The sequence below is a fragment of the Chrysemys picta genome, chromosome 2 (assembly GCF_011386835.1).
Source record: "Chrysemys picta bellii isolate R12L10 chromosome 2, ASM1138683v2, whole genome shotgun sequence".
Classification (NCBI taxonomy): domain Eukaryota; kingdom Metazoa; phylum Chordata; order Testudines; family Emydidae; genus Chrysemys; species Chrysemys picta.
The window spans coordinates 280,850,525-280,878,350 of NC_088792.1; the positions used below are offsets into that span (position 1 = coordinate 280,850,525).

At 43.6% G+C, this 27,826-nt stretch overlaps 1 protein-coding gene across 4 annotated transcripts in view; it reads right to left on the reverse strand.

Annotated features, from left to right (window-relative positions):
- AGO2 (argonaute RISC catalytic component 2) overlaps positions 1–24,312 on the reverse strand; it is a 123,854-nt gene extending 99,542 nt beyond the window's left edge. For 2 of the 4 annotated variants that reach the window (XM_005291044.5, XM_008165141.4), the window contains exon 1: positions 24,083–24,311. In XM_005291044.5, the coding sequence (XP_005291101.1) occupies positions 24,083–24,137 (55 nt within the window). In that variant the 5' untranslated portion in view covers positions 24,138–24,311. The other 2 variants (XM_065586279.1, XM_065586278.1) reach the window with 2 other exon arrangements.
- Positions 24,313–27,826: the final 3,514 nt, after the last annotated feature.

Consider the following 27,826-nt stretch of genomic DNA (forward strand, 5'->3'; position numbering starts at 1 on the left):
GAGGCCTATAAAATCATGAAATATGGGGAGAAAGTGAATAAGGAAGTGATATTTACCCCTTCACATAACACAGGAACCATGGGTCACCCAATGAAATTAATAGGCAGCAGGTTTAAAACAAACAAAGAAGTACTTTTTCACACAATACAGTCAACCTGTGGAACTCATTGCCAGGGGCTGCTGTGAAGGCCAAAAGTATAAATCGTTTAAAAAAAAAAAAAAGAATCAGATAAGTTCATGGAGGATAGGTCTATAAGTGATTATTCGCCAAAATAGTCAGGGATGCAAACCCATGCTCTGGGTGTCCCTAAGCCTCCGACTTCCAGATGCTGGGACTGGACGACAGAGGATGGATCACTCCATTTAAATTTTTTATTAACGCTAACGTTAAAAAAAAGTATATAATACACAGGTTAAGAAAAGAGAGTGTCTGTACATCTGGGTGTAGTGCTTAGATTATCCACAATACAAAGTTTGTTTTAAAAAGTCATAATATATATATAGTGCATAATCAGCAATAACTCAAATTAACTTGAATAATTTAACAATACAGTTTAGATATTAGAATCTGAATACTCAGGTACATCACTCATGAAAAGTTATACAGAGAGATGGTTGTAGAAAGCAAATATAGGAATGAGTGTAAATTGTCCCTCCGTAATTGAACATTTAGGGTAGATTGTCCATTTGGAAAATACTTTCCTCATGGATTGTATTTCAGTTACTTTCCCAGTATCCTCTGTTCATGCCAACTGAAGCATCTGGCATTGGCTACTGTCAGAAGAGAGGATACTGGGCAAGATGGACCTCCCCCCCCAAAATTATCACAGCATGTCTCTTAAAATAATTTCCAATCTTGATCTAAAAATTGCAACTGATGGAGAATCCATACATTGGTAAATTGTACCAATGGTTAATTACTTGCACGGTTAAAAAAATATGCCTCATTTTGTTTGAATTTGTCTATCTTCAACTTCCAGCCATTCGACCACGTTAATACCTTTCTCTGCAAGACTTAAGAGCCAATTATCAAATATTTGCATCTCGTGTAGTTAAGATCAAGTCACTCCTTAACCTTCTCTATGTTAAACTAAATAGATTGAACTCAATCGATTCTATACTATATGGCAGGTTTTCTAATCCTTTAATCATTCTTGTGGCTTTTCTCTGAACCATCTCCAATTTATCAATATCATTCTTGAATAGTGGACATCAGAACTGGACACAGTATTCCAGCAGCAATCATGCCAGCGTGAAATACAGAGGTAAAATAACTTCTCTACTCCTATTCAAGATTCCTCTGCTTATAAACGCCAAGTACTGCATTAGCCCTTTTGGATACAGCGTTCAACTGATTATCCAATATGACTACAAAATCTGCTTTCCAGATGTGATAAATGAAGGGGTGGGGAAGCTCCCTTTTATGGACACCCAGCCAGCCAGTTAGTTACAAAATCGGTTAGTAGCTGTTCTCTACTTGCTTTACCTGTAAAGGGTTTAAAATGTCCGTAAGTAAAAGGAAGGGAGTGGGCACCTGACCAAAAGAGCCAATGGGAAGGCTAGAACTTTTTAAAATGGGGGGGGGAAAAACTTTCCCTTTGTCTGTCTGTGTTGTTCTCCGGAGAGAGGGGACGGAGCAAAGACAGGGCCGGAACTATGCTGTAAATGCTTGGATCAGGTATGATCATCATCAGATCATACCTAGAAACTACTCATTTTATACCCCAGATATGTAAGACGATCAGGAAATGTCTAGAAAGACATGATTAGGTTTATCTCTTATTTCTTTATGGCTTGTGGATTCCTGCGTGCTAACCCGAGGTGCTTTTGTTTTGCTTGTAACCTTTAAACTGGACCTCAAGAAGCTATCTTGATGCTTAATCCTTGCAATTGTTTTTTTTTAAACCTAGCAAAAAGCCTAAGTTTCAGATGTATTCTCTCTCTTTTTGTTCTTAATTTAAAAAAAAAAAAAAAAAAAAGGTAAATTTTAAGAACAGGATTGGATTTGTGTGTCCCTATGAGGTTTGTGCATATGTTGTTTAATTAGCTGGTGGCAACGGCTGGTTTCCTTTGTTTTCTTTCTCAGCTGTTCCCCGAAGGGGACGTGAAAGGGCTTGAGGGTACCCTACAGGAAGGAATTCCCAAGTGCACCTTCCTGGGTTCCAAAAGGGATTTTTTGCACTTTGGTGGTGGCAGCATCTACCCACCCCAGGTCAGAAAAAAGCTGTAACCTTGGGAGTTTAATACAAGCCTGGAGTGGCCAGTATTAATTTTTAGAATCCTTGTGGGCTCCCACCTTCTGCACTCAAAGTGCCAGAGTGGGGAATCAGTCTTGTCACCAGAATAGAGTCCAACACCTTGTATGTATAGCCTACATTCTTTATTCCTAGATTAACTTATTTATATGTAGCTGTATGAAAATGCATAGTTTGCTTGCGCTCAGCTTATCAAGTGATCTAGATTGCTCTGTATTAGTGACCTGTTCTCTTAATTATTTACCACTGTCAGTTTATGTGGTGTCATTTTCATGGCTCCTATTTACAATAATATTTTTAGACCTGTCAGTTTTTAATCCATGTAATGTGTACCATTTGTATCATTCTGGTTTCTTAATCAAAATGTAATGCAGTACCCAATAAAATACCTTTCAGAGCTGTAAATATAGACCATCAACACTATTACCTTTATCAACCAAACTTGTAGTCTCACCAAAAAAGATAAAATTAGACAAAAGCTATTTTCATAAACCCATGTTGATTGGCATTAATTACCATCCTTCAATTCTTTATTGAATTAGTCCCATATCAGCTGTTCCATTATTTTATCCAGGATCGATTGATTGCAGGCTGACTAGCCTATAGTTATCCGGTCATTTACTTGCCCTTTTAAAATATTAGCATATTAGCTTTGTAGGCAGGGGATGGAAAGCAGGATTTGATTGGCAATAGAGATCATGATGGATTGTGGCCAGGCAGCAGTGGCTGGAGGACATAAGGATGGCCAGAGGGGAACTGATGAAGAGGACTGGGCTGGGATCATAGTAGGGAGCAAGGAAGTATGACAGGCTGTAAGGAGAAGAGGAGGCCAGGCAGAGAGTCAAGGAGACAGAGGTCCGTGTTTCAGGAGAAAGTAGTAGAAGACAAATTAGCAATCCTTTGCCTTTCCCAGCCTACAAACCTTTTGTGGCTTGTTAGAAGATATGTCTACACTACAAGGGCTACAGTTACACATCTACAGCATTGCAGCTAAGCTGTTGTGGCATAAACACTCTACAATTGCCAGGGCCGGCTCCAGGGTTTTGGCCGCCCCAAGCAGCCAAAAAAAGGCCGCAATTGTGATCTGCATTGGCAATTCGGCGGAAGGTCCTTCGCTCCTAGCGGGAGTGAGGGACCGTCCGCCGAATTGCCGCCGAATAGCTGGACCTGCCGCCCGTCTCCGGAGTGGCCGCCCCAAGCACCAGCTTGCCAAGCTGGTGCCTGGAGCTGGCCCTGACAATAGCAATGGAAAAAACCCTTCTGTCACTGTAAATAAACCCCTTTGAGAGGCAGTAGCTAGATCAAAAAAAGAAATCTTCTGGCAGCCTAGCTGCGCGTACAATGGTGGTTAGGTCAACTTAACTACATTACACAAAGCATGAAAATTTTCATGGGCCTGTAGCTAGATTGACCTATGTTTTAGGTGTAGAACAGACTTCAGAGCTATGGCAAGGGGAAAAGGCAGCAAAATACTAGTGCTTCCCCATGCCCTTTCCTCCCAAAAGTTTGATCTCTGCCTCAACACCCCCACCTGAACACACTACTCCCAGCACACTGGTCCATTCACCCTGGGTAGGCTTGTCACTTACATGCTTATCTCCCTGCCTTCCTGCCAGTGCTGCTGAAGTGGGGTAAATTGGCTAAGGAATGGCTCTGCAGTGCAGGAAGAGGCGGTAGGGGAAAGAACTTATTTCCCTACTTTCAAAAGTTTGTTGGCTAAAGAAGGGGTTATTGTGTTAAAATAGAGAGATTAATTCAATCATGGAAGTGTGAAATTAAAAAAATAATCTTGTTTTAAATTCAATTCTCAATGCCACCTTAATTATGAAATTACTAAACTGTTAGATTAAATTGAATCAATGTTTCCAAACCTCACCAGAACAAGAAGGTTGGTGCTTATTAGATCCCCCATACACTCTTTATTCATCTGCTACTTTGTTTGAGAAGGGGAAGAAAATGTTCTTTAGCCTGTTTGTTATCTCTGGCCATGATAGTTCATTCACTTTTTTCTATACCTTAAAAATAATCCTTTTTGGGGGGTTAAGACACAGTTATTTAAAAGGTTTAAGTGTTGTTGCACTCAATGTGGCAATGCTTAGCAGACTTTGGAGCCTAAGTCACTCCTGAAAAAGAGACATAAGCCTTGCAACATTGAGTGCAGGAGTGCCCAAACACCCGAAACTACGCCTAAAACAACGAGCAAATTAGCCACCTGTGACAGATTTGATTTTGAGGGAACAAAAACAAAACAAAACATCAAGATGAAAGCAGAATTTTCTATATCTATAAGGACCAATTGTTTCCTTCTCTGTTCAGAATCTGCTACTCCACTCCACCATTCTATAAAATGGAAGAATCAAGTATATTAGTTTTGCTAAAATAAAATCCCAATTTCTGCCTCCTCAAGACCTCCCCTCCCCCCATCAGTGGGAGGGACAGGGCCTCTAATGGCTATGTTTTGTTTACTGAAATGCTGGCATTATGTCAACAAGATAAAAATATTCCCACCAAAAAATCTTCACCTCTGCATTTGAGTTTTTAAAGCTTCTATTCTTAGCACTGAGGACTAAATGCTCAACAACTATGGCAATGAGCACAATGTGAAAACCTAGAACAGGGGTCGGCAACCTGCAGCACAAATGCCAAAGGCCGATTTTAGTGGCATTCTGCTGCCAGCCATAGTCCCAGCCGCCAGCCCCGCTCAGCCTGCTGCCTGCCTGGATGAACGGAACCCTCAGCTGTCAGCGAGCTGAGCGGGACCGGCGGCCAGGACCCCGGCTGGCAGGGACCGGTGGCCGGAACCCAAGACCGGCAGCGGGCTGAGCCGCTTAGCCCACTGATGGTTTGGGGTTCTTTCCACCAGCCCTGTTCAGCCCGCTGCCAGTCTGGGGTTCTGGCCACCGGCCCCTTGCCAGCTGGGGTCCTGGCCGCCGGCCCCGCTCAGCCCGCTGCCGGCCTGGGATACCAGCTGCCGGGCCCTGGATCCGGGCACTGGCCCCCTGGAAGCCGGGTTCTTGGCCACTGGCGCCACTCAGCCCGCAGCCGGTCTGAGGTTCCAGCAACCGGCCCCATGCCAGCTGGGGTCCTGGCCACCGGCTCCACTCAGCCCGCTGACGGCCTGGGATACCAGCCGCCAGCCCCGCTCACATCGCTGCACTATTATTTACTTTACATACAATAATAGGTTAGTTATAGAATACAGACTTATAGAGAGAGACCTTCTAAAAATGTTAAAATGCATTACTGGCACGCAAAACCTTAAATTACAGTGAATAAATGAAGACTTGGCACCCCACTTCTGAAAGGTTGCCAACCCGACCTAGAGAGTGTAGTTCTATGCACTGAAACACTACTGTTTATAATAAGGATTATATAGGTGTAACTTTTCTTAATCTTGTGAATCACTAATGAGAAATTCACACATTGCTGTTTACAAGAATGGCAACTTCCCCTTCAGGAACACGATGAATAGCAAGGGGTTCTGGGGAGAACTACAGTCTATGTCATCATCGCTCCTAAGGAAGCCTTGGGGCAAGGAAGAGGACACCCCCAACCTTGAGCTCAGTACAGAAGGGAAAGGCATTCCTGGCAATGGTCTAAGACTCAAGTTGAGCTCTGTTTTTCCTATGCCCTCTGTATGTGACAAGGGTCACTGACAACAACTCTGAATTTCTATTCTGAGTTTATCATTAGTTAGTACTTGTATGGGCCTCATCACTATAGTATCTGAGCCCTTACAGTCATTAACAGTTTTTACCCTCAACACTCCTCTGAAGTAAAAGTCTATTCTCATCATATGGGTGATGAACTGAGACAGGATAGAGCAGTGGTTCTCAACCAGGGGTACATGTACCCCTGGGGGTACACAGAGGTCTTCCAGACGGAATATCAACTTATCTAGATATTTGTCTAGTTTTAGAACAGGCAACAAAGTCAGTACAAACTAAATTTCATACAATGAATTGTTTATACTGTTCTATATACTATACACTGAAATGTAAGTACAATATTTATATTCCAATTGATTTATTTTGTAATTATATGGTAAAATGAGAAAGTAAGCTATTTTTCAGTAATAGCATGCTGTGACACTTTTGCATTTTTATGTCTGATTTTGTAAGCAAGTAGTTTTTAAAGTGAGGTGTAACGTGGGAGTATGTAAAAGAAATCAGACCCCTGAAAGGGGTACACTTGTCTGGAAAGGTTGAGAACCACTGGAATAGAGTAAGTGACTTGATCAAGGTTCCATAGGAGAGTCCCTGTGTAGTGCCCTATCCACTAGGACATCTTTCCTAACCTAGAAACGCCAACCAAGATCAGAACCCCACTGTGCTAAGCACTGTACAAACACAGTGATAGGGTCCCTGCCCCAAATAACAAATTATCCCTATTTTGATAGGAAACAAACAGATTCTGCATTGCATCTTCCTGTGGAATAAGACCAGGAGAGCAGGCTTCTCAGAGTTTTTAAGCTTAGTTTCCATTCTTTCCCTGTAATTACCTTTTCTACATTATAGAAGAATAGGGTCCAAAAGAATGCTGAATTTCTAGGTCTTCCTCACTCACATAATGTCAAACACTTAAAATTACTTTAGGTGGTGATTAAATCCATAAAAGGATCCCTTTATATGAGATGTATCAAAAGTAATACCTGCCTTCCTAATTGAAAAAGCCTTGTGCCAGGGCAAGGTGAATTATAGTTAAAATATAATCAGTTTTTAACTCTGAATTTCCTAACTTCAAATAAAGCTCTACAATTTTAATATGTTGTATTTAATCTATTTAGATAGTGAAAGCAGTTGTGGGCATGTCTTTAGTTTACAGGAAACCCACTCATGCGTAACGCTGTTTTCAAGAGATAATGTGGTTTTCTACATCACTGTATAGCGGCAGTAAAAAAAGAAACTTCTATAATAGAATATTTTCAGTACAGGATACAACTGTATTCTTTATTGTGATAAGTATCAGGGGGTAGCCGTGTTAGTCTGTATCTACAAAAACAACAAGGAGTCTGGTGGCACCTTAAAGACTAACAGATTTATTTGGGCATAAGCTTTCGTGAGTAAAAACCTCACTTGCATCCGAAGAAGTGAGGTTTTTACTCACGAAAGCTTATGCCCAAATAAATCTGTTAGTCTTTAAGGTGCCACCAGACTCCTTGTTGTTTTTATTGTGATAATTATTCTATGATAATTTTCCCCCTATTTTCAGTACTATTTATTTTCTTGTTCTCTACCTCCTGAATTTCTCTGGGACCTAGCCAGAGCGCTAGGCACTACAATAATACTATTTGGTATCAAGTGAGCTCCAGTTCATGCATCTCCACTAATCTCAATTGTGACAATATAGCAAGAGGACTCAAGTGGTCAGGTCCCAAATCATTTAGGGCTTTATGGGCTAAGACCAACACCTTGAAGTCCACCCTTAAATTTAATGGAAGTCAGTGCAACTCTGAGCACTGGTAGTGTGAACTCCTTACAGGACATACTACTCAGCAAGAAAGCAGCTGCATTAGTCTGATTTTCTGAATTGTCCCAGTATGTAGTCCCTCATACAACATATTACAGAAACCTAATCTCAAAATGAATACATGAAAGATTTACATTGGTCACTCATCGAGCCAGACACAGAAGAACATGGCCAGATATGGTCACAGCTGCTATCTGATCTTCTAAAAAGTAGCCACACGTCTAAGAAAACTCCAAGATTGTAAATCTGAGTCAGAAATGGTGGATGTGCTCCCTCAACTACAGGTACAGATTTAAAAAATTTATTAAAGCTAATGTTAAAAAAATTATAAAATACATAGGTTGAGAAAAGAGTGTCTGTACATCTGGGCATAGTGCTTAGATTATCCACAAATACAAAGTTTGTTTTTAAAAGTCATATGATACATAGAGTACTTAATCAGCAATAACCCAAATTTAGGTGAATAGATTTAACAATACAGTTTAGATATTAAAATCCAAATACTCTGGTACACCACTCATGAAAAGTCGTACAGCGATTTAGTTGTGGAAAGCTAAGTATATCAATGAGTGGAGATTGTCCCTCAGTAATTGAGAATTAAATTGGTTGTCCATTTGCTACACTTTCAAGCTCCTCCAGTTGGTGTTCCCGACATCACTTCAGTCTTATCTGGATTTAGCCTCTGCCAGCTCACCATCATCCACACTCCAATTTCATAAAACGCTGGAATACTTGTTCCTCTTTACCATCCAGGTCTGTTGTAACCCAAATGTGGAGCTTGGTTTCATCAACATACTGAATACACTGCAGCCCGGGCGTGCAAGTCACTTCCTGTATAGCACCAGGATACAGCACTTGAAAAGTTCAGTATGCAGACATTGAGGAGATTCCATCACCAGTTTTACTATTACTTTTTTTTTATATTCATGTAGCAACTGAAGGCCCCAATCAGGACTGGGTCCCCTTTAGACTGGACAACGCACAGACTAAATTGGACAGTATCTTCTGCAATTTAATTTACGACAGGAAACAATGATGGCGATAAGAAACAATAGGGAAAAGGGAAGGACAGGGTAGTGGCTTTAGGGACTAGTATGGGGAAGGCAACCCACAGGTGAATAGCAGCATGGAAGAAACCATACATTGCTTGTAGGAGAAGCAAGCAAAGAAGTGACAAGCCCTGGCACCACTGGCAGAATGAGAGGGGCGGCTGATGCAATAAGTTAAGAGAATAGATGGGTTGGGGATAGGGTGGAGAGGTTATGAATTTCCTTTAAAAAAAAAAAAAAAGACTGGACAAGGAGCTTGTATTCAATGTGGTCAGTGGAGGGATTTCCAGTAGGGTGAAGTGGTGAGAGCAATAGCCTACAAGATGATTGCTGCAGCGTTCTGAATGGAAACTAGGGAAGCAAAGTGGTTGTTTACAATGCTAGAGAAGAAGTTGCAGTAACCAAAATGGGAGATCAGGGTCTGGATTAGCTTTTAATTGTGTTGTCCAAGATAAAAAGTTATGCTCTTAGAAGTGTTATGACAGAGGAAGTGGCAAGACTTGAATATGGCCTAGATGTGAGTGTCTAGAAAGAGGGCAGAATCAAATGGGACACCCAGGTTGTGCATATTAACACTTCAGAAGATGGTGGTGCCATCGATGGTGAGGGAGAAGCTTGTGAAGGAAAAAGAGCCCAGTTTTGACCATGTTAAGTCTAAGTTGAAGGCAAACCATCTTAGCCATTCTGCCTCTCACTCAGTCACCACCACCCATCAACCATGGTAAACTATGAGAACAAAGCCAGCAGAGAGGTTGCTTCGAAGCCACTATAATCAGAAGAGATCAGAATAATGTTACACAATTCTCCCAAACCACTGATGGACTGTTCCAACAGCTCAACTGTCTTCCTCTGAGCTGTCTGGAATCTCGTGTTTCATCAACCTCCAAGAGTTTAAATGTATACAAAACAATAAGTGGTATACATTAGCTTTTATATCCTGTCTCATGATAGAAGATCAAGGGAACATTCACCAGAACTTAAAAGCAGCAAATTCAGAACTGATAAAAAAAATTATTTTCACACAACACATAATGAGACCGTGGAATTCAATACCAGAGGATACTAGTGAGGCCAAGAATTTAGCAAGATTCATACAGAGACTGAACATTTATATGGGCAACAAGAATACCCAGAGAGTTATAATAGTAACTGCTAACACCAAAACAAGTTTTTGAAGGGATATAAGGACAAGTTATCCCATATCCACCTACAGCACAGTTTCCTGTGCACACCTTCCCCTGAGTCTTCTGCTGCTGGTCACTGTTAGAAAGAGAATATTGATCCAGCATGGCCATTCTTAAGGCCTCATTTATCTACATGATAAAGTTGCATCAGTTTAACTTAAATTGTTTTTTAAACTGATTTAGTTAAACCATGGAACCCTATGTGAACTCTTATTTCAGTTTAGCTTAATCAGATTCCTTCAAGTTTATATTTGTTTTCTATTTGAACCCATGCTTGCTTGCATGGCTAGAGGCACAGGTTAAAGCTCAAACTGTGCCTTAGCTCAGGCTGCAACCCATTTGCGGTGAGGATGCAGGCAAGATCACTCAAGTGCTCATAGTGCTCCAATGTCCTTTCCACAATTCCCTCTCCCTCCCGCCCCCTAAGGGGCAGACAAGCTCTCCAGCAATTGACATAACTGACTGGGGAAAAAATCCCAGAGCATTTCAGCACAAAGAAGCACGCACACAGGCACACACTGATGAGGGTAGACACAGTGAAGGCAAATAAATGGGGAAGGGCTTTGCCGCAGGAACACTTGTACTCAGGCTAGACGAACCCAAGTGCTCAGACCTATATCTTAATCACCCAGGTTAAGTATAGATATATCCTTACTAATATCCTATCTGTGACATTACCAGCTATAATGGCACTTCTTGCTCTCACCTCACAATACTAAGCACCACATCCTTATAAAACGGTTTATAACAACTGGACCACATGTGGCATTCTAGTTTGTGACTCTTGCTCTAGTCTAAGTACATGGCTTAGAGACAAGCTTAACACTGTGGCCCTGTCCACATCAGGCAGCCAAAACAGTGTCCTACACCAATATAACTGTAGGAATTTACACAGGTCTCATAGCCATCTTCTCAAGTATATCAATTTTAAACATGGCTCTACCTGGCAACAGCAGGAACTACTAACTATTTCTGTTAAAAACAACATTGGAAGATACCATGCACGTGTAGTTTCAGCTACGTGACACTGAAATTTGTAAATATATCAGACAGGTACTTGTACTAATCCACCCTCACTGCATGGATGTACCTATAGCATAATTTTACTTTCATTCTTCTTTCCAAACCCATTCCACCCATCACAATTTGGAGGACAGGACAAATGATCTACAAACTAAAACATTGTTTTATTCCTTTTATAGCATATCTAGCACACTGTAGTGAGGCGGTGTGGCGCCCCTCCATGCCGCATAGGGCCGAACTTCCCCTAACCCCAACATGGGCGGAGCCACCGGTCCGGCGCCCGCCCCTCCGAGGTCACGGCCCCGACCCGGAAGTATAAAAGCCCGCCTGCAGAGCTCAGTGCAGCCCAGGCCGGCAGAGAGAGCAGACGTCCCGGGTCGAGCTCCCGCTTGGGAGACAGCCGCAGGCCGCGAGCCGCCTGCTACCCCACCCCACCGTGCTGGTCGAGCCTACCTCTCGCCAGGTACCCCGAGGAGGACTAGCCCAGCCTGCCCCGGGCCCGCTACCCCGAGGAGGACTGGCCCAGCCTGCCCCATGCCAGCTACCCCGAGGAGGACTGGCCCAGCCTGCCCCGTGCCAGCTACCCCGAGGAGGACTGGCCCAGCCTGCCCCGTGCCAGCTACCCCGAGGAGGACTGGCCCAGCCTGCCCCGTGCCAGCTACCCCGAGGAGGACTGGCCCAGCCTGCCCCGTGCCAGCTACCCTGGTGGAGAGCTGCTGGACCTGCCCCCAAGCCCCGCACCAGAGGAACCGATGCTGTTGGACTGGCCCGAACCCGGTGTCGCCAACGAGGTAGGCCCCAAGGGGGAACACGGAAGTAGCCCGGGGGTAGCCGACCCCGGTCAGGCTGCAGAGACATGTGAGCCGATGTCAGTGTGTTTCGGTCAGGTCACCCCACTGACCAGCAGCGGCAGTAACCGCTGCTAGGGCCCCGGGCTGGGACACAGTGGAGTGGGTGGGCCTGTGTCCCCCTCTGCCACCCCCGCTCACGGGTGGCAGGCTTCCCCCTCACCCAACACTCAGGTAGGAACCTGGGCCTCCCCCACAGTGTATTGTTGCTCAGCCCCTGCACCAGAGGGCCTGAGCTGTGACTGTTGCTCAACCCCTGCACCAGAGGGCCTGAGCTGTGACTGTTTGTGCCCTGCCCTGATCCAAGGCTGGGCCTACTTTAAACTGTTGATTGTTGCTCAGCCCCTACACCAAAGGGCCTGAGCGAGCTGAGCGTTTGCTCAGCCCTGCCTGAGGGCCTGAGCTCCCTGAACTGTGGGTCGCTCGGCCCCTGTGCAAAGGGGCCTAAGCTTTGACTGTCTGTGCTGTAGTGAGTCGGTGTGGCGCCCCTCCGTCCCAGAGGGTAGAGCCCCGGCACGAACCTACTACACACACAAAAGCATATGACCTTGTATTTGTTTTAGAAGCATACGGAGAAGGCTCCTGTTAATTATTTCACCACTAGGTTTGCAGAGATTATATGTCTGACATAAATTTAGTCAAAGAACTTCCTGTTATACCAAGCAGATAAAAGTTATTGAAGCCAGACACCAACCATGTTTCTATTTACAATACTGTATTTTTGGCACCAAAAAAGTCCTTAGTTTATCACTAAATCAACGTTCAATCACAAGTAATAAGTATTGGTCAACATCTACAAGCTAATTACACTTCTATCTTCTCTGTACTATAGGGCTTGTCTAGACTGGAAGTGTTACCAGTATAAGGTAGGATAGAATTTAAAGTATTATAGTTATACTGGTATTACTCCTTATGTGGACACACTTATTTCAGTATAAAAAAAGTGTACACAGGAATTATTCTGGTATAACTCCCACAGTTTAACGATACTAGTATAGCTTTCAACGTAGACAAGCCCAAAGTTTTCAGAACATGTCTGTAGGAGAGCTTGCTTTTTCCTTAACAGATTGGAACAAAATGATAGTTTTAAAAGTTTTATCCTGAAATTATTAGTCATATTTATCAAGTAGCATTATGTTACCCAACAGCATTTATCAAGGCAGTAATACAAAGAAAAATGAATAAGGTTTTAATTACAGGACCAAATTCTGCCCTCAGATACATGTGTGTAATTCCTATTAAAGTTAACAGGAGTTGCACATACTGTATATAGGTGAAGGAAAAATTTGGCCTATAAACAGAATTTATTTTCTGTTTTAGTTTTCTCTAAGTATTAGACCCTCTAATTCACTAAACAAACCTGTTAAAACTATTGTAGCTTAATTGCTAATATACCAACCAGCAGACAAAATTTGGTGACGAATCCAGGTCACGTGCCACCTGAGGCATATTGCGCATATGCTAAGAAGACTATTCATATATCAGCATTCTGTTCATGAAGCTGAAAGATTTGTCTCCTGACAATATTGTTATTACACTCTATTATTACATTTCACATGTTTACATTAAACACATAATTATACATTTTGTTTCCTGATATTTAGATACATTTATAAATTTAGGTATCTGCACAACAGAAACACTGTTAAAAGGAAGCTTATGTTAAGCAAAACAGACAGCTTCTGTAAAAGGAACAGGAGTACTTGTGGCACCTTAGAGACTAACAAATTTATTAGCGAAGATTATACATAAAAATGTCCAATGCTCCCAAGTGATACAAAAAGTCAGTGAGACTTAGGATCCTAGTGTCAGTTATGAAAATGGAACTTAAAATGTTTGAGTGCCAAAGTCCTATTGACTCTTCATAGTGTTCAGACTCTTAAGTCACTTAGGCACTTTTGAACATTTTACTCTAAATAAACAGATATATGGGGAATTTCAATATGATTAGATACTGTAGTGTTTAGACTGAATTTGCTTTTAAGATCACTTAGTTTTGGCCTTGAAATACTGCATCTAACTTGGGGGGGGGGGGGGGGAGGGAGGAGGGAGGGGGGTGTGGCAGTTGAAGTATTTTCCCCAGTACAGTTTATAGCGATACATCAGTAAGGCAGCCTTGCCTGTGAGAAAGAAGTGTGTAATTAGTGTTAGTTGCATACAGAGAATAAAAAAAAGAAAAAAAAGTGCTTGAACTAGCCTTTTTTATAACTTCCTGAAGTGTCTATATTCAAGGCCCTGAATAATCTACAGTACGGTCTGCACCTAAATTTTGTGGGAGAGCCCCTATTTTCTATCACACATTTCAACACAAGACACTGGAATTTCTGCAGCAGCTTCAGGTAAATTCATAAAACTGTGTTTTGACTTTAATAAAAAAGGGAATACTGTACTGATTGGATTATTCATTTAATAATTATAGTCAATGTATTTTACTCTGCTCCTAGATACTCCATACACCTTTTTTACAGCAGCAAGCCTAACCGAACATATGCACATTAGCAAATGCTTCTGCAGAAAACATCAGTAGCAAAACACCTATGCTAACATTCATATCATCATGAGGTTTCACAAGTCACAATCCCACTGAAATAAACAGGGGTAGTTAAGATCTTTCAAAGCTATTGTTTCAGGATGTTTAAGGCCATGTCTACATGGCTAGAGATGTTACAGAGGCACAGCTTTATCCGTGCATCTGCCCCGTTGTAAAACCTCCTGTATAGGTGCTCTATGCTGACAGGAGAGAGCTTTCCCATCGATATAATTACATCGCCTCTAACGAGCGGCATTAGCTATCACAGCCGGAGCATCTTCTGCCAACATATCACTGTCCACACTGGTGCTTCTGTCAGTGTAACTTATGTCAGTCAGGTGTGTTTTTTCACACCCCTGAGCAACATAAGTTATACTGACAAAAGTGCTAATGTAGACATAGCCTCAGACTCAGGCTATGTTTTCACTAGAAACACTGCAGCTGTACTGCTGTAGTGCTTCAGTGTAGACACTAACTACAGCGACAGGACAACCCCTCCCATCACTGTAGTTAATCCTCCTCCCCAAGACGTGGTAGCTAGTGCTAGGGTTAGGGTTATCATCTGTTTTATTCTCTGTATGCAACTATCACACACTTCTGTCTCAAAAGCAAGTCAATAAGCCAACCCATAAGCCAACCAGGGGTTAGGTTGGCTTACTATGACACTCAGGGATGTGAATTTTTCCACAATTCTGAGCAGCACAATTGGGTTGACCTAAATTTTAAGTGTAAACCTGGTCTCAGAAAACCACCACAAGATTAACACTTGGATATTTGAAAGGGTGAGCTTAAGGACTAGAAAGATGGCTATGTCTACGCTTACAATGTATCAGTACCACCGCTGCAGCTGCACTGCTGTAGATCTTCAGGCCTGGTCTACACTTCAGGGTTAGATTGATGTAAACTGCCTTGCGTTAACATAGCTGTGGAAGTGTCTTAACTTAAATTTGGATCCCACCAATGTAAGTGCCTCTCTACGCTGATTTAGTAACACCACCTCCCTGAGTGGTTCAGAGTCATGGTTGATGTAATTAGGTTGACGCAGTGACAGCGTAGGCACTGCATTGCTTACGTTGACTGTTACTGACTTCCAGGAGCCATCCCACAATGCCCCACACTGACAATACAAGCACTCCTGGTGAGGACGTGCACCGACAAACACAAAGAGCCATGTATGTGCACGCACAAGCAATTTAATAACTGCATTGGCTGTATGCCGACATAAGTTAGGTCCACATCATTTTGTAGTGTAGACATGGCCTCAGTGTAATCACTTACTACTGTGACAGAAGGGATTCTCCCCTTACTGTGGATAATCCATCTTCTCCCTGAGAGGCAGAAGCTAGATCAGGGGTTCTCAAACTGGGGTTGGGACCCCTCAGGGGGTCACGAGGTTATTACATGGGGGGTCGCAAGCTGTCAGCCTCCATCCCAAACCTTGCTTTGCCTCCAGCATTTATAATGGTGTTAAATATATTAAAAAAGTGTATTTAATTTATAAGGGGGGGTTGCACACAGAGGCTTGCTATGTGAAAGGGGTCACCAGTACAAAAGTTTGAGAACCACGGAGCTAGGTAGATGGAAGAATTCATCTCTCAGGGGCAGAGGTAACACAGAACTGTTGAGAGTTGGGGGGGTGGGGAGGGGAAGGGGCACAATTTAAAGGTTCAGGGGGCACAGGACCAGCTCAAGCATCGCCTTTCAGCTCCACCTCCCTCAGCCAAGGCAGCTGATTCCACTGGATCCTGGGGCCACAGGAGTGGGGAACACATGCCTGCGGCAGGAAATGCACAGCAACAAAGTTTCTCCCACGCCCTTGCAGACACCTCCCTGGGGGGAGGCATGCAGACAATGCCTCTAACTTGGGCTGAGCACAGGGAACCTGCTCCCAGTGCCTTTTCCTGTGACCCACCCACCCCACAAACACACTCCTGTGCCCAGCACAAGGCTACCATGCTCTCCCCGCCACACCACCACCACCTCCCCAGCCAGGCTCTCACAGGCAGCTGCCATGGGCAGCAACCTAGAGCGGCCACCCTCACCTGGCAGGAGAAGTGCTCCGTCCCACCTCCTGCGCTCCCTGCCTGGGCACTAGGAAGAAGGGCCAAGCGAGCCGGAAACATGCTGGGGAGGGACAGGAGGGTGCAACATGAGAAGGACAGAGCACAGCAAGGCCGGAAGCGGTCCTCTGAGCTATGGTGAAGGGCTGGGAGCTGGAGGGGGAGCAGCACTGAGTGCATCTGGTCCCCGTAGCGTTTCATGCACCACCCGGCCACTGCAGCCATGGGCTCTTTGTGGGGCTATAGGGTCAGTTCACTCTGAGCCCTGCAAGGGCAGCTCAGTGCTCGTAGAAATCTCGAGGAGTAGGGACGCACGACCCTGCATCACCTCTGCTTAGGGTGTGGATTTTTCACACCCTTAAGAGAGACAGCTATCCAGATGTAACTTTTCAGTGTAGATCAGCCTATGTTTTGTTTTAAATCAAAGCTTAGATTCTGGAGCAAGGGGTGGATTCTATGGCAAATTATGTACCTTAAAAAAAAATCACAGGGCCTTCAACGGTCAAAGTTAGAGGTTAACCAAAAAAAAAAAAAAAATACGCTACGTCCTTATCATAAGTACATAAGTTATCATGTGTAAGAACCTGAAGAGCATATGCTTCACTCCTGTATGGAATTTTTAGGCTATTTAATAATGAGGGTCTGAACTAGGCTACACAGGTGAAGAGCTAATGTATTAAACTTACCCCCAAAAGATAAAGAGATTAAGTTTAACTAAGGCAACCAAGTTGTTGCCAGTATTACTGTCAACAAAGTGAAACACCTGAGACCTAATTATGTACTATTCTGCATTTTGTATACTCATTTTACCTGTGAGAAGTAAAGTACTCCACCATCTTTCTCATGCCCATCATCTAGGGATGGGAGTTCTTCCCCTGGAACTTGCTAACCGTGGACCTCACTAGTAGGAGCCCCGTCCATTTTTCATATCTGCCTCTAGCTAGGAAGAGTCATTTTAAATATTTCAAGCCCTGGTTTAGTCAAGTCTACAGAAGACTGTGAGGAACTTCAAAAATAACTGAGCAGTGCTATGACAGATTAAATTTGATGTACCCAAGTGCAAGCTAATGCACATTAGAAAGAATAACCTGAAGTATGCAAATAATGATGGATTCTAAACTAATTATATTGACTCAGGAAAGAGACCTAGGCAGCACTGTGGACAGCTCAATGAAAACAGCTGCTCAAAATGCAGCAGCAGTGAAAAAAGCAAAGATGTTGGACCGTATTAGGAGGACAGCACTACTGATATTATAATGACATTGTCTAAATCAATTGTTTACTTTCACCTTGATTACTGTGCTCAGATTTGATCACTCCATTTCAAAAGGGATATAGCAAAAATAGAAAAATTAGAGGCATGAAACTACTTCCCTCTGAGGTAATACTGGAAAGATAGCCTGTTAGAAAGCATGCGTTTTTCTCACTGCCACGGATATGGGGAGAAGGGAGAAGGCTGATATCTGGGGCTGATAGATGTTTTTTGTTTTGTTGATGTTCTGGTTAATTATTCTCTTTGGGCTATGGTGAAGAAAGGCCACTGGATAGGTCATGCTTGTTAGGTTTAGTATTGATTTCTAGTATTTCAGTTATGTCCAAAATGACTAATCCCTAGATAACTATTAGAAATATTGAGAGATGACAACTAAGAGACAAGATAGATGTATATAAAATAATGAATGGTATAGAGAAGCTCAGTCTGATAATTTTACTGACTGCACAGCTATCAAAGAGGAAAAATACAACAGATGTTAAAATCAAATGAAAAGAGTGTTTTACAGAAAGAATAACCTGTGATGCTCACTAACATAAGACATTGAGAGAAACAGACTACCGGGTTTAAAATAATAGCCATTTATATGAACATTCAAAATTACACTAGGTAGATTAAAAACACAGGCAATGTTATCCTTCTTGCTTCAGGATATAAGCCACCCATTACATGCCCCTGGTTAGAGAAACTTATGGGAAATGTACATCTTCCTTTGAAGCACCAGTTAGTGGCCCCTACTGAAATCAGGATACCAGACTAGAGAGACCAGTATAGCAACTACAATATTCCTGTGATGAATCCAGAGTAAAAGCTGCAAGAAGGTTTCTAACTCCAACCCTTTTTGTTCCGAGGGGTTTATAACATTCTAAAACTTTTCACTTTTCAAGCTGACATTTTCTAGGTATGGCCTCTAGCCCAAGAAAATTAATTTAAAAATTTAAGCAGAAAATCTTCAGCTATTTTTCAATGGAGAAGAAAAAATGCTTTCTATTACTAAAAAAGGAGAATGTGCTCAGGTTCTGCAGTCTACTGGATAGAGGCTGAAAGTTGGAATGTAGAGAGCTTTCTTTGTTAGTTATTTTTGAGTGCTCTAGAATTTTTTTTTGGGGGGGGGGGTGGAGGGGACTAGTCATGAACTTTTGAAAAATCATTTACTGTACATGTTCAGGTCATCTGAACAAATTTTTCACCAAGCATAGGAAGTGCACAGATAAGGAGGGCTGCATGTGTGCATGACTAATTTAAATGTACTGAACGCACATATGAACTCAGTCCCTGTAGAACGTGTAAGGAGAAACAGGATTAGGAAGAGCTAGTATATACTTAAAGGGCCTGGGAGGGAGCCGTGCTCATATGCACCAGCAGAACCTGTGGAGGCAAGGGTTCCCTTCTGCAGTCCTCCTAAGTGGAGTGGGACAAAGCTGCCTGTGATGTTCAACTAACTAGTTCTGTATAATGGAATTTATACACATTGTCAAATTTTTGCAAGCCAGCAGAGCTTCAAAATCCTGAATAGTTAAGTTTCTCTTGCTTTCCCTTTTTTCTATCCTCTTGCTCAAAAAGTCCTATGTAATTCCACATAAAAGCTGTTCTAAAAGAACATTAAGGTTGCACAATTAAGCATACACAAGTCAGGAAAGTTCAACCTTAACTCTTCCTTCCTTTATGTATACATTACAATAATCTGACTGTATACTAAGTGTATACTAACTGTATGCCAAAAGCTACATGCCATTTACATGAAAAATGGAGTAGTAACATACTACATTTGAAGTTTACAAGAATACAGTGTTTTTGCATATATAGGCCACCTTAATTTTCACTGCCGTAATTACCTCATCCCTTCAGGATGTACAGCTGGTTGATAAGCCATACTATTAGTGCTGACAATTATCAAAATATACACCTCAGAAGTTTGAGATATCTAAATCAAAGGTGTACTAACCATGATGGCAGTGAGCTTAGAGTATAAACAGTTACAATGTGCTATGCATGTAACTAAGACTGTAGGAAGAAATTTAAGTTGGAGAAACAACAATCATAATGTATTCACACAAACTGACAAAGTAGAGTTAAGTTTAATGCACATTTTGTCATCTGTGCACTTATCCCTGCAATACTAAAGTTCTCAACATAGGTTTTGGGTTTTTGTTTGTTTTGTAGAATTAAACCAAGGAAAGCCTTGCAGTTGATATAAAAGGACAAGACAGTTGAAGCCACTTAGTTTAAAGTACAATACTGATCCTTATAGCATGGTCCAGTGCCAACTCAGGCAAGTGTCCCTAATGGTCTTTCAGAACAGATAACTAGCATCCTCCCATAGTAAATCATCAATACAATAAACCCCAAGTATAAAAATTGTCACAACGGCAAAACAGACATCCTAATTGCCTGAAATGCCAAAAACCAGGTAAAACATTTGTACATTTCTACATACAATCCCCCCCAAAATTAGTTTGAGGCCACAGAATCCATTAGTGCACAGGTCAGCCATTAGGTGTTGTAATTTACATGGAGTCTCCCAACAAGAACAAGCTACTAGGCAACTCCACCAAAACAGAAACGAGTTCCTGATTTTTAAGCATATTGGGGGGTGGGGAAGAGTCCTGTTACACTAAAACTAAAAAGAAAAAAAAAATCAATGCATGCTATTTTCACTCAATTTCTCAATAAAATTATTTCAAACTTGTCAAGATTACGTTTGCCAACTTTTAAAATAAAACCCTCTGAATTAGAGTACAAGAATAGCTTCTGACCAATCACACTAACAGGGGAGCAGTTTTAAAAGCAATTTACATGAGTAGAAACCATCCAAGAAAGATCTCAAAGTTAATTTCAATGTTGACAGAGGAAAACAGAATCTTAAAGTGACACAACCCTCCCAAGCATTGCTATAGATGTTATTTACCAAATAAAAGGCCATAACTTTGTTTCTGTTGATAGACTTAGAGAACCAATGACACATTAAAGAGAACTTAGAAAAACTTGTTTCTCAAACTCTCAGAATGCATTTTCAAATATATCTGTTCTTTCTTATTCTAAATGTGAAGCAATAATCCTGTTTGGAGCAGATTTCAGAAACATCAGGTTTAAAAAAGAGCAAGTGTCTTAAAATGAAAGAGACAAAACAATTTATATATAAAATGTAAGCTTTACAGAAATTGTTTCTGAACAGAATTTTCTTTGAAGTATTCTAGGAGGTATCAGGGCACCCTAAACATTATAATTTAAAAGTTTAGAGATTAAATTTGCTACATCTTTTATTACAAATTACTCAAAATATAAAGATTCATTAGTTTAACGAACAGTACTATATTCTCTTGGCTTGCCCTGACCTTCTAGAATGCAGAATTTAAAGATCATGCAATCAACTTTTTTTTTTTTAAAGACAGGATTTTCCTATTGTGTTCTAGAAACTTTCATTTTTGAGTAACGTTTTTGCAAGAAAACTAAGTAGTAAAGCACTAGGCTTTATGCCCTCAAATGAAGTGTCACAGCCAAGTTGTGAATCCAAGACAAACACTTTGGGAATGAGGACAGAAAGAGAAGCCCCTCATCAAGATACCCTTCTCTAATCCCTTTTCAAAGAACATTTAGATGAAAGCTAGGATTGGTACAAACAAATTTTGTCTCTCTACCAAAACTCCCTTTTAAGCACAATCCCCCTCCCCCCCCATATACCAGCCTGTTAGAATTAAGTTGCCACATTTAGTACCAATAAAAGAAGTAGCAAGACACAGGATCCAAATTTTTTTTTTTAAATGCTGGGGACTGGAGATTTAACAGCAAACCCTATGACAAATGAATGACTGAATTGGCAAAAGGGACTAGAGATCCTAATTGCAAGATCTGAGTGGACTATGGAGACAAGTTTGGTGATGGAATCTGAATAAAGAGGTAGCTACTTGTGTGCATATATTGCAGCAGCAATGTCTGATAACTCTGACAGCAGTGAGGTTTAAGTGCACAGTATTTAAGTGGTGACAGACATACATAGGGGCAATTCTATGGACACCTCTTAACTCTGATCCAGCTGTATGTGTAGTGAGCACTCAAACCATACACTAACTACTAGCTCAATGGGGTGAATGTAACCCCAGCATGCATTCATTTAAAAAAATAGCAAGATAGCATAGAGAACTGTGATGGAGGTGTGTCAAATAGGAAGTGGATAGAGTAGTCCTGGCAGCAATGGCAGATTCTGAGCCATGACCTTTGAATGTCTATTGAGGGTGAATGAGATGAACCTGGCAGCAGTAGTGGGATGCAAGCAGAGGCCCCAGTGTGCATAAGTGGGAGCGTGCAAATAATAGCACTGGTGTCTGTAGTAGCAGGGCACAAACACACGTGCACAGCAAAAGCAGAATCTTGAGTTCGATGATGATGCTACACGCAGCATAATCAGTTTCCCCAGTATGTCTAACAGCAGGCCTGAGCTCCAAGGGTTAAAAGAAAGAAAAGCACAGCTCCCACTCCCTTGCTAAAAGAGAGCTTCTTTTCATCTCACTGATTGAGAAAGCCCTGCCCCCTAGATCTTCACCCTCCTTCTCTGCTAGAAGATGAAATTTAGAGCTAGGTGCAATTTATTTTGTTAAACTTCCCCCCACCTCCCTACCACAAATGCAGATCTGAGTTGACCAAAACATTTAGTGAATTTGTATCAGTTTTGCCATACTGTTTGTCCAAAAAAAGGAAAAAAGTTTCAGAAGTGTCACAATAGAACATTTTGCTTTGTTAGACTAGATTCATAAGGGAGCTTATGAGCTAGTCACAAAACTGAAGTGAAGGTGCCTCCCTTATACTCAGTAGCCTAGTGCTTCGGGTATTCATCTGGGATGTGGGAGACCCAGGTTTGAATTCCCACTCTGGAGCAGGGACATCAACTCAGGTCTCCCCCTTCCCAAGGGAGTACCCCAACCACCAAGTTATTAGCTATTCTGGGATGGGTCTGTTTCAATCTCTCCTGCTGAAGCTGTTCCATTTTGTATTAGTAACTGAATATTCACTGGCCCAGAGAAAGAGTGAGACTGACCCTATAGCCTAGTGGTTAGGGCACACATTTGGGAAGGAGAACACCTGGGCTCCAGTCCCTGCTCTGATCAATATTTACTCTTCTTTGTTTTTATGACCCGGGCACACAAACTCACACTTTCACTTGCTGGTTACAAACTTGTTTGGGGACATGAACTTGTTTTGGATAAATTTCTTCTCTAGTCCCCATTCACTTCTCCTTGATGGGTTCCAGCACCACTGAAAGATTATTCATCACCACATGATACAGTAGACCACACCCACCAAAAGTGGTGAATTCCTCCTCACTTTCACCACTCCAGCACAGCAAACCCAACTGCCATAGCAGCAGTGGCAGGGCTTCATGCTAATGTTATAAACCCGATCAGAGCTTCAAAACCTGAATAGCAATGCCAGCATGTCTAACGGTTATGCCCTCAGTGGTGACCACAGCATGTCTAATATTGGCAGCAGTGCAGCTCCAAGTAGTGAGTTGAATTCCCACTCTGGAGCAGGGACATCAACTCCTGCAACAATGATCCTGATGGGACACAGGACAGCCATGGCAAGCTCCTGGGCAGTGACCCCAGCACATATAGTACTGGCAGCAGGGTGTATTGGAATTAGCAGGGTCTTGAGTGGTGACACCAGTACATTGTGGGGGCAGCAACAGGACTTCCTAGTCCATGCAATGACGACCACGGTGGTTACAACGGCCCCGCTGTTGCCATGCCCTGTGCCCCCAGCAAGTCCAGTGGCCCCTCTGGCTGGTGTAAGAGGTCCTGAGCAGGGTCAGCAACGGGGCACTGTCTTGTCACCCCAGTGTCTGCGTGCGAAGCTCTAGGGTGAAAGAGGCGAGCAGGCCCCCCGAGTTCCTGCGGCTGCTTTGCAGCCAGGCAGCCCCTCCCCGCACCCGCAGGCTTCCCGCACGGCCTACACCCGAAGCCTTCCCTACCTCCGGGGACAGCCCCCACCGCGGCAACGAGAGGAAGGGACCCCTGCCCACAAAGAGGCCTCAGGATACGCACGCTCGCTCGATCCCTCCCTGAGGAGGAGGGGACGGCGGCGGCCTGACCCCTCCTTCCCCGCCCGCTTCTACAGCACACAGCCGGGCCGCGCGGCCATTCCGAGAGACTCCATAAGGCCCGGCCGGGGGTGGGGAGCCGACGCGCGCTCTGGGGCTCGCGAGGGCTTCGCGCCCCCCCTTCCCCCAGTGCTGGGCGGTTGGCACCTCGCGCGCTCTCCCCCAGACAGTCCCCACAGCCCCGGCTCGCGGGGGACGCGCGCTGCGTCTCGCGCTGCCAGAGTGGCTCACGCACCAACGGTCCCACGCGTTCAAACCCAGCTCGAGCCGGGGAGTAGCGGGTGGCTGGGGACTCACCGGGTCCAGGGGAGGGAGAGGAGGAGGCGGCGGCAGCAGCTGCTCCTGGATACATGTCTCCGTGTGAGGAGGCGGCGGCGGCGCCTCTCTGCAGGGCAGGCGGTTCCTACTTCAGCAGCGGCTCTGGGGAGCTAGCCCGAGCCCCGGCTGCACCGACTCTCAGGGAAGGGAGGAGGGCCGACTCCGAGCCGGGAAACCAGGTTACTCAGCGGCACTGGGCTAGGAGGAGCCGGGTGGTCACGGGGGAGGCGGAGACTCCTCCCTCCGGCTTCTTTCTCGTCCCTCCCTCTACTGGCGGGAAGCGGGGACAGTCACCTCAGCGTCCCGGATCTGCAGCCCCCAGAGCAGAGCGACTGAACTTCCCCGCCTCGCTGAGGCGACGGCCCCCCGGCCTTCCCTCTGTGCGGACTGGAGGGACAACGACACGTCCCCGCTGACACTGGCATCCCCCTTCCCCACTACCCAAGGGGCCCATCCGATCACGTCGTCTGAGCCCAAAGATTTTCATTAGCTGAAAGTCTTTCCGTCCTTAAGAAAAGAAACCATTGTGTGCAATAGGACAAAGACCAGGAGAAGGTTCATAAGCCTGGGGTCACCCGTGGAGTATTGTCCTGCCTACGTGGCAGCTTTTCTTCAGGAAAAGGGCCTCTCCCCTTACTTCTGCTGGGTCACTCTAAAATGGTTGACTGATGCTCTTGCCTTTAGGGCAGGATTGGAGGCAGCTCCTTACGCAGCTGAGAGGGAATTCCCTCGGCTGAGGTAAGCCCAGTTGTGGGAAACCCTTGGCCAATAGGGAGAAGGCCAGGACACAGTTCACCCTTGCCTACTTTTAGGATTCCTCAACAGAGGAAATCTCCACCCCTGGAGATTTGACTTTCTCAGACCCACATATAAAGCAGGCAGATCCCATCCCCGCATTTGTTTCGCTTGGAGAGGAGAAGAGACTACACGATAACAGTCTTCAAATACATAAAAAGTTGTTATAAAAGAGCAAGGTGATGCATTGTTTTTGGTAACATGAGAGAATTATAAATAGTCACATTGCAGATTATCAATATTATTCAGTCATGTCAATCTTAGTCTATGGTCACTTTCTACAGTGCATTTCTTTCTATTTATAAAAACGTATATTGTACATTTAATAAAGTAACAAAATCCTAAAGTGGAGCACTGAGAAGAACAGGATACAATATATTCTGCATGGAAGCAAGAATTAAGTTCAAGCTGTTAACTACTTTGACATGTAATTGCATGTTAGTTCTTAGCCTGGTGCATGTCCTGGTTCCATTGTTCAGCATATTGGAAAAATTGGCTATGTGGAAGAATAGCCTCACTGATGGAGCACCTCTTTGTGACCAGGTGTGGTGTACTACCTCCCTCCACAACTGGCATGCCCTACCAACAGCACTCTGGTTACCCATCTCTTCCTGTGACTCAGCCCTCCATCCAGGTCACAATTTAAGTCCATCCCTTTTGGGTGTAACAGAGTTCAATAAATAAAAATCCAAATATCATCACAGAAGGTCAGCTCTAGGCTCTGTCCTTATCCCCTTATATCAGAGAAGCTTCGTGCTCACTTCTCTGGGTTCCAGTCCAGGGTCTCTGTAGCTAGGAGACAATATTTGTCTACATCAGACCCACCTCTGCTACATCCCTGGGCTTCTGGCTACATGAGCCTGTCAGCAGGGCCTTTCCATAGCCCCTCTAAGATCACCTTTCTCTCAGGAGCTGGACTCATAGGATTCTCCCTAGAATCCCACAACAAAATCCCAAACATGAAGTACCAACTTAAGCCAACTTCTGCCCTTGCCAGGCTTGATTTTTTTTTACCCCTCTTCTGCTTCATTTTCCCTGCCTTGCTCCTTAAAAGAACGCTTCCTGGAAGACCAGATCCTGCTCCTTTGTCAGAGCTTCCCACCAGAGACTGCTCCACTCCAGGGGCTGTTTCATGTCTCCTCTGGCCTCTTACCATAGAATCATAGAATATTAGGGTTGGAAGAGACCTCAGGTGGTCATCTAGTCCAATCCCCTGCTCAAAGCAGAACCAATCCCAACTAAATCATCCCAGCCAGGGCTTTGTCAAGCCGGGACTTAAAAACCTCTAAGAACAGAGATTCCACCACCTCCCTAGGTAACCCATTCCAGTGCTTCACCACCCTTCTAGTGAAATAGTGTTTCCTAATATCCAACCTAGACCTCCCCACTGCAACTTGAGACCACTGCTTCTTGTTCTGTCATCTGCCACCACTAAGAACAGCCAAGCTCCATCCTCTTTGGAACCCCCCTTCAGGTAGTTGAAGGCTGCTATCAAATCCCCCCTCACTCTTCTCTTCTGCAGACTAAATAACCCCAATTCCCTTGGCCTCTCCTCGTAAGTCTTGTGCCCCAGCCCCTAATCATTTTCGTTGCTCTCCGCTGGACTCTCTCCAATTTGTCCACATCTCTTCTGTAGTGGGGGGGACCAAAACCGGACACAATACTCCAGGTGTGGCCTCACCAGTGCCAAATAATCATGTCCCTCGATCTGCTGGCAGTGCTCCTACTAATACAGCCCAATATGCCGTTGGCCTTCTTGGCAACTGCTGACTCATATCCAGCTTCTCGTCTACTGTAATCCCCAGGTCCTTTTCTGTAAAACTGCTGCTTAGCCAGTCGGTCCCCAGCCTGTAGTGGTGCATGAGATTCTTCCTTCCTAAGTACATCTCCCCCAGTTTAGTGTCATAGTAAACTTGCTGAGGGTGCAATTCATCCCATCATCCAGATCATTAATAAATATGTTGAACAAAACCAGCCCCAGGACCAACCCCTGGAGCACTCCGCTTGAAACCATACTTCTCTACTCAGGAGAGGATCCCAGGGGCTTCCTCGTCTCCAGAGAGTTATCCAACCAGCGGACCAAATTCGGTGATGAATCCTGGTCATGTGCCACCTGAGGCATGTTGCGCATATGCTAAGATGACAACTGCAAGCTTCCTCTCCTCCCTGCAGCCCCATCCATTTCTTTTCTCTCTTTTTCCTCTTTTTTATAGCAAAGCAGACTTGACTGAATATTCTATAGCCACCACCAACTACAAATCTTCAGTACTTAGTGGTTTATATTGTCTTGGTCTGTCATGTGTCTTTTAGGTAATGTAATAGTGCCTTTTTGGTAATAATACATTGTAAAAACATTGGGAAAATGGAGTAACTTTTTTACCTTCATACATTTGAATTCCTCAAAAAAAAGCTTTTCTCCCTTTTTTAAAAATCAGAACTCTTACATACCTATAAAAGGTGAGTAAATGTTTCTTCCACCTAGTTCACATAGTCCATCTGTGTGTCTAATTATTTGAAAAAAAATTTGTTTAAGCCACAGTGGCCAGTTAGTACTCTAAACAAAAACACTTCATTAATTCTATCCAAGCTCTGAAGTATGTCATAGTCCTCAACTCTAGGGCACAAGTCAAAAACAAAACAAAAAAAACCTTCCTCTTTTTCCATTAATCCAAATCTTTTGCTATTCCTTTTAAATTAATTCCTGTTTACTCAATGGTATTTCTGTGTCAATCCTTCCATTTCTTACAGCATTTTTAGCTGCTTTGTCCACCATTTTGTTCCCTATTTTCCCCAACATGTGATGGGATCCAAGGTAATGCTCCATGTATCCCCATCTGAACTAACTCTGTTAATAGAAATATAATTTCATTGATTAAGTCACTTCTACATACCAAAACACCTCTTATTTTTAAGATCACCATAAGGCCT